At 41.6% G+C, this 8,050-nt stretch overlaps 1 protein-coding gene across 1 annotated transcript; it reads left to right on the top strand.

Annotated features, from left to right (window-relative positions):
- Positions 1–328: 328 nt before the first annotated feature.
- On the top strand, positions 329–7,403 carry LOC124655310 (CRC domain-containing protein TSO1-like). The gene is made up of 11 exons (XM_047194229.1): positions 329–373; positions 1,244–1,413; positions 1,496–2,231; positions 2,626–3,023; positions 3,106–3,177; positions 5,049–5,229; positions 5,309–5,404; positions 5,486–5,552; positions 6,313–6,478; positions 6,572–6,975; positions 7,061–7,403. The coding sequence occupies exons 1-10, from the start codon at positions 329–331 to the stop codon at positions 6,948–6,950; spliced, it is 2,310 nt and encodes a 769-aa protein (XP_047050185.1). The 3' UTR covers positions 6,951–6,975; positions 7,061–7,403.
- Positions 7,404–8,050: the final 647 nt, after the last annotated feature.

Here is an 8,050-nt window from a genome sequence, read left to right as displayed (position 1 = left end):
GTTCCTAGCCGAAACGCCGACAGCGGCGCCCCACCCGTCAGGGCGAAAAAACGAGGTTCCCGCCCACGGCCGCCTCCCTCGAAACGTAACGCACCCGGCCACGCGGAACGGACCACTGGCAGTAGTATATCTTTGAGACTTGCTTAGGTCGACGACGCACGGCCCAGTAAAAAACCACCATCATCAGCGGCAGCGCTGGCCGCTGCTACTCACCACACTCCTCCTCACTAGCCCAGCAGTAGGGTAGGGCTGAGCGAGAGGCGGATGCGGGAGATCCCACGGGGGGTCGCCGCCGCCACCGCCGCCGCCGGAGCAGGAGGGAGGCGCCATGGACACGCCCGATAGGCCCCGCGCCGCCGCCGCCGGATTCGAGGTCCGCGTTCTCGGCCCGGCTCCTGATTCTAGGGGGGGCGAATCGCGGGTGGTAGGGCTTGGACGAATCGCGGGTCGGCGTCCGGTTCGGTCCTCCGGGTGCGGCGATGCGTATGCGGCGATTTGGTACTACGGGGGGGCTTGATCCCTCGCCCCCTTGTTGATGGGGGTTCCCGGGCCCTGGATTTGCTGGGCATGCTAGGTTTAGAGGATGCGCTGGGGGTGCGATTTGGGTCTCCATTCAGCTTTCTGCGGTGCTGCATTGGGGTGAGATTTAGGGGGTTTCTCGGTGGACAGGTTGGGGTTTGACTTCATTTCCGAACAATCACACCGTCCCCCAGTTTATTACTGGCGCTCCCCCACTGGGGATTGGGGCCATTATTGGCAGATGAACTGATTGGGTTGCTGATCCTGTGAGGGAGGGGAGGCCGGCTGTTTGCTTAGATTTGCCCTCTTACTTTTATTATTGTTGGAGTACTATTAAGATGATGATATGTTGTGTGCATAGTTAAGAAAAATACAGCGGTTTAGTTCGGTGATTGCTGTACATGTGAGTACCTTGCACTTGCAGCAACCCTGCTGATTTGGTTCGGTTGCTGCTCACGTATCCATCGGGAACTCAAGTTCAGTTGTCTGTTCAGTGTTCATACTTCCAGCCAGGGATCTTCCCCCTTAAGCTTGGACACGACTTACTGCTTGATCATGGAGGAATCATCGTGCTAATTAGGATCTGATTGCAGTACGGTTCCCCTGGCAGTACAAACTTGTAGTCCTGATGTGCATTTTGATGTTGTTGGTCTTGTGATTGTACAACTCTCTCACTGTTTGTTTTCAGTAGTTATTTTTCTAACTAAAATTTTCCTACCTGCAGGACTCTCCTGTCTTCAATTTTATCAACAATCTATCGCCTATACCAATCCATAAACCTCAAGACACATCGCATAGCGTGCAGCTATTCAAGTCACTGGACTTGGCTCCTGTTTCTTCCATCTTTGCCTCACCACATGTCAATCCACCAAAGGAACATAAACTTCTGACAAGGTAAATTTGCATTATCTTGTAACATGTGTAGTTCAATCCATTTAGGCTTAAGCCTTACTGTACGTCTTTCCGTATTAACCAGGGATGATTCTGTTCAACCTTCTCAAGATTCGAATTCTCCTAATAGCGTCAGAACCCGATTAGGGAGTACGATTAGGATGATCAAATGCAAAAACATTGTTCCAGAGAGCTGCAGTTTCACTTGTCACCTAAATGAGGGATCTATTGGTTCTTCTGTCGACACATCAAACTCTACAAGTAAATTGCCTCAAACCATCCAGTTCGTTGGTGGCCATGCAGAATGTGACAAGAATCAAAATGCTGATGGTAATGAAGATCTTGCTACAGATCAGGGGTGCACAGGACTAGAAGACGTCCTCCTTGATCACACTGGTCCAGATCAAATGGATTCATCACAGCCTGGAGGAATTGTTCATGAAAACCAGCTACCTGAACAACATCACGATGGATTTGCGGCATATGACGGGGATTACTTGATTACACATGAATCAACTAGTCATATGCTGAGATTAGCCCCACCATTTGCGTCAGAGACACAGTTAGTGAATGAGACACTAAATGCTGACAATACATTCTCTGGTAATTCCATGTCGACTGATGAGCCAAGTGGCACTTATATGAACAATGCTGGACATGATCCTCATCTTTACTGGGATGGACCAGTTGAAGGGTCCGCGCCAGATTATACCCCCCAATTGCTCCCTGGTGCTTGTCAAAGTCAGTTGGCGCCAAATGATCAAATGTGTAATGCTGTTGAAGAACCTAGTGAATATTTGCCAATGGACCAAGACCAAAGTGTATGTATACTTCTAACTTCTTGCTGTTATTATGCAAAATTTCAGACACATTTAACATATTGGCTTACAATAAATCGTAGTTGGGTGCTTATTTATCCAACTAGATATAGCAGTGGTATGTATATTAATTGTTACAGCTTACAAGCCTGAGAAATTGTAACAAAACCATTTAGGAGATCCTGATTCCATTTTGACAATCTATTGTTAATATATTAACAAATTACCAGTAGGATTTAGCTCTGGTACACTCTAGCAGCCATTTTCTAATAATATTGAAATGAATCCAATCTTGCATGTATTGCATATTGTTGGTTCCTTTACCACTTATAACTAATCTGAATGAAGTGTCAATGTTCTCATCACAGCAAATTAACTTATTTTCTTCTTCTGGCAGGCCTTGTCACAGCATATGCGTGTTATGAGCAGGCGTTGCCTTTTCAACGAAAAGGCTGGAGTAGTCAATAAAGCTGCGAAGAAGACCTCAGGTCATCATTCTGCTAATACAACTACCCCCAGATGCAAAACTAGTTCTGGTGATAACAACTCAAAGCCTATGAGAACCCCTCCATGTGCATTGCCTGGTATTGGTTTGCATCTGAATACCCTTGCCACAATACCAAAAGACAAAATAGTCCCCCATGTTGCTCAGCCTTCTATAAATCAAGCCAGCAACTTTCCATGTGCTGTCAGTTCTTCTCCACCAACATCGGAACCAAATACTGAAGATTCCTCTCAGGCAGTCGTGGTTGCAAATGCTGATGAGCCTAGTCAGGCCGGTCCCAAGAAAAAAAGGTATGATGTCTATGCCCATAATTATAGGTCACCAGCATCATTTAATTGGAAAAAATCATGGAAATGCAATAGTACTGTGCAGACACAAATTTGATGATGGTGATGGGACTGCATGCAAGCGCTGTAGTTGCAAGAAGTCAAAATGCTTGAAACTGTAAGATCTCTTGTACTATTTCTCCTGATTTTCACCAACTACTATGCCACAAGATTAATGCAAACATGAAAGCAAGTTTGAATATTAGTTTTCTATAAATGTGTTGGTGCTGTTACTAGCACTTGAGGTCTAAGATGCAGGGGTACAGAGTTATCAAACTGTATCAGGTTCTCCAAGTTTTGTACTGGAGAATCATTGCTCTAAGCCTATACCTACATAATATGATTCTCTAAACTTCCAGACTCATCTTCCTCATATGATTGCCTCATTTATCAGTGCATTCCTGAGCCAGTTGATTTCCAACCTTTGTTTTAGGGTTGTGTGCTTTGCTGTGATGTACTACTCTGGAGTCTAGTTATGGTAATCTTTGTGGGTTTTAGCAAGAAGTTGCTGTTATGCCTTCAGCAAAGATGTTTTCAACTTTCATGTTGTTATATCATTCTATACAGAAAATGTACCGCAATGCAAGTTTCTAGATATCTGGGCGTTTAGTTAGCTGCATTTTTTGTGAGCCAGTTACAAATGTATACGGTATTGTGCTAATGAAATGTAAGAGGACAGTTGTTGGATACCATAATTTTCAACTTCAGTCTGCTTTATTGCAGAGTAATAGACTTTTCACAACAGCTTAAAGTTAAGCACATCAAGACTTTTCACAATAGGTTAAAGTTAAGCACCGCAAAGCACATTAACCTCAAACTGGGCCTTATTGTCGCTAACCTGTGTGACACGGAACGTTGGCATGCTGACATGATAATTAGTCACGATTTCATAAGGCTTGCTTCCATCATTTCCGATGACATAATAATGATCATAATTCATTATGAGGAAGCCTAAAACAGAAAGCTGTGGTGTGCTTGGCGAATATACAGCAGCAGATCCGTGCTACCACATCTGGTATTGTAGTCACCCAACTATTTACGCATATCTTAATGAAGGGCAGTTTGGTCTGTCATCTCTAACTATTGTACACTTTAACAAGGATGAGATTGCTCTGTGGGTCACTAAAATGTAGTGCAAGTTTTTCTTCATGCTGTGCAGCATGGCAAATAGTACCCCGTGGAGTGATTTGCATTAAATGTGAACCCAATCCCAAGTTTAGGGCTCTGCTTTTCGATTTGATGGTTGCTGGGCTATAGTGTACATAGCTGCCAAGTTTAGTGACCTGTAGTGCTATTTCCTCTTTAAGAAGTGGTGTAAAACTTTGTAAGGGCGCAATGCAATTGACTTCATATTTAGATGGATTTAAATCTGGATACGCAATATGGAGTGTGTGTTTGTTCTGAATATAATTACTGGTATCTCCATCTTTTTTTTTTCAGTTTTTCCCAGTGTTCTTCTCTTGTGAAAGGACAGTGCTTGATAAAATGATAAATATGCCCTTCTTTCGACAGAAGTTCTTTGTTTGAACCAAGTGATCACACAAATGAACGAGGCAAACTTGAAGTATCCTAAACTGGGGAACTATGATCTTAAATAGCAGTATTCTGAATGACTACATTTGTTATGCCATAAAAAAATATAGTCATCTTTCTCGAACATCTGATTGCATTCATGCACACACTATCTCCTGCTAAGCTAGATAATATTATTGTGATGTGTGTGATATGTTGTGGCAAACTATACTTTCAGAGTGTGTATTATGCAAAGCCAGAAATTTAGAGTGACAGCAAATGCCATGAATCTAGAGTGTTCTGTAGCCAGTTTTACCCTTGAATAGTTCATACTCGTTTTGGCGCCCAATTTACTTTTGTTTGCCCATTTTAAGAGTCACGAAAAACAGCTCTTGTTTTTTACGAGATACAAAGTTTTTCTTAATGCTGTGATGCATTCTACTTGACATATTGACGTATTGGCTAATTCTCATACAGTTACTGCGAGTGTTTTCATGCTGGAGTATTTTGTTCAGAACCCTGTTCATGCCAAGGCTGTCTGAATAAGCCTGGGAACATGGAAATAGTTTTATCTACTCGAGAACAGATTGAATCTCGTAATCCACTAGCATTTGCACCCAAAGTAATTCGCACATCTGAGCCTGGTCAGGAATTAGGGGTAAGAGGCTTTCTTCATATTTTCTTCCTTTTTTTTTTTTCCTTTACTTTCACTCATTGCCATTCTTCCAATATTGTAGGAGTACACTAACAAAACTCCTGCTTCGGCACGTCACAAAAGAGGATGCAACTGCAAGAAGTCATCGTGTCTGAAAAAATACTGTGAATGCTATCAGGTTTTTACTCTTACATGATCTAATATTTGTCACTTCGCTGGTTAACCCACCTGCATCTGTCTTACTGTGCTCTTCATCAAGGGTGGCGTGGGATGCTCCATAAGTTGCAGATGCGAGGGATGTAAGAATGCTTTTGGAAAAAGAGAGGGTGAGCTCCTTTTATATTTATATGCTTCTCTTATTAATCTGCGAACTTCTACATGCACCAGAGAGCATAGTTGCATTTGTGTGCTGAAGCTGTTCCATTCAGCACACTGGTTAGGCGAATAAAAAAAGAAGTTTTGAGAGCTTTAGGTTGACGGTAATTGCTTCAGATTAAAATAAATACTCAATAAGTTGTGTGGACCTGAAGATTAATATTTCAGCTTGGAAATCTAGTACATGGTCCAGGAGTGCTAGTATATGTTAGTATATTTTGCATGAAATGGGCTTTCCTGACAGTATTTTGTAACTTTTGTCGTTGTCCAATGTGATTATTTAGATGGCCTGGCTACACTGCTACAGTTTGACTTTGGACCATTGCCTGATTTAAATACTACCTCTGTTCATAAAAGGATGTCTAAAGTTTGTCTAAATTCGAATGTATCTAGATAGACAAACCTTCGACACCTTTTTATAAACAGAGGGAGTACAATTTTTCTTCTTACTGCTAGCAAGAAGATTAGCTTGTGAATTGATTATGTTTTTTTGTTTTATTATAAGATACAATGCTAGCAGTACATTGTGAATTACATCTGCTTATGTTTTTCTAAATACAATGACACAACTTTCTTGTATAGTTTTCTGAAACTTTTTATCCTGCCATTACTGTTAAGTATAGAAGGTTGAACTGTTTTATAGTCTTGTTGAAAATTTGTTACCAGTCATAAGTAGCTACCAGGTTTTGATGATACATTTTTCCATTGAAGGAGTTGCACTGTTGAGTGTAGACGAAGTTAAGCTGGGATACGAGGAAAATAGTGCCCTTGTAAAGGAAGAAAAAAACGAAAATGATAATCAGCTCGTTATCAGCCAAGCTGCTAATCCTGCTCCTGCTGAGAATGTACTGACTACACCTTCAGTTATGAACATCAGGTTTGTGTATCACACCTTTGCACATATGTTACCGTGAAATGTGAATCCTACTGTTTGATACTGAAATTTGTGGAAATTTTCTCTTCTTTACAGACCCTTGGCTTCCATTCTGCCTTCAAGCTCCAAGAGGCCACGATCTTCGACAAAGCTCCTTGGACAATCTCCTCGACTATGCAACTCTCAAGCTCACCCGAAGGCTGATATACTGCTCTCACCATTTGAAAACTATTCCGCAGAAATGGTTTGGGGACCTGGTACATCAGATAGCCTGAAAGGAGGTTTATCTCCTCAAACTTCTGTCAAGGTAGTGTCCCCAAATAAAAAGAGGGTATCTCCCCCGCGCATTGGTACTGGATTGTCTCCGATCTGCAAGAGCGGCAGGAAGTTGATCCTGAAATCTATTCCTTCGTTCCCTTCTCTCTGCGGTGATGTAAATAACGCGGACCCCAAGACCACCTTCCCAGCTCCTTGAATTCATCAGCATGTATCACTTTGAGGTAAACCTTAACTTTTTCTTGTTGACATGCGAATCCTGTTTCCAGTCCGGCCGTACTCACCCAGTTAACAACTATTCCTGTGCAGGTCATTTCATTATTTACTTGTTGGTTCCCCAGATGACCAATGCCCCATGGTCTGCCTCAGTTCCTCCATCCTTCAGAGTTTGATGAATGGCCAAGAGAGTTTTGTTTTCGCCTGCTCCATTTAGAGCCTTATAAGTACCCCATCTATAGTAAAATGTTGAATAATAATGTACCAATACTACCCCCGGAGAACCGGCTGCTAGTAGTTATGTCCACACTTGTGGAGACAGATCCTTGTTGAGTTGCATATCTATGTTAATCTGTATAATTAATTATATATTTATTTTATCCATCAAACTCGGATCAAACCGTCAAGACCATATGTACTTTGATCAAAATCCGCAACATTTATGTAAGAACGCAGCCTATTTTGGACCCATGAGTTCATGTTTGCCACTGAATCTGACTTTTATTATTGAGAAAATTTGCTACATGACACTGTTATTTTTGGGTGTTTGTCAAAACACACAGCTTAATTATATCTTTGCTAGGTATCATTACAATTCTATGATACATTTGACAGAACACACCATCTAACTAAAAATGTAAAGTTTGCACTTTGTAAGGTGTCAAGGTGGGTTCTTGGTGGGGTCTCATTTTTTTTGTGTATTTTGACTTTTCTAGTTCAAAATTTTGTGTCAAAATTTACACCAGAAAAAACAATATGTACTACAAGTGGGATTTAGGTGGGATCCCACTTGACACCCTAGCACTTTGTCTTCAAAACCATTAATAGCATGGTCATTACATGCAAAAGTGTAAAACTTTTCGTTTTTAGCTAGGTGGTGTGTTCTCGTGAATGCGCCACATAATTGTAATGGTAGCTGCCAAGAACATAATTAAGCGGTGAAAAATAACGGTGTCATATATCAATTTTTCTCTTTATTCTTTGGTGGGGGAGTGAGTATGTATGATTCCACTAGTAGTTTCGTATTCTTTCGGTTAGTAAATCTACACCTTTTATACAACGTAGTATAAAAGGATGCTAAAT

The sequence above is a fragment of the Lolium rigidum genome, chromosome 5 (assembly GCF_022539505.1).
Source record: "Lolium rigidum isolate FL_2022 chromosome 5, APGP_CSIRO_Lrig_0.1, whole genome shotgun sequence".
Classification (NCBI taxonomy): Eukaryota; Viridiplantae; Streptophyta; class Magnoliopsida; order Poales; family Poaceae; genus Lolium; species Lolium rigidum.
This window is presented reverse-complemented; position numbering and strand designations above follow the sequence as displayed.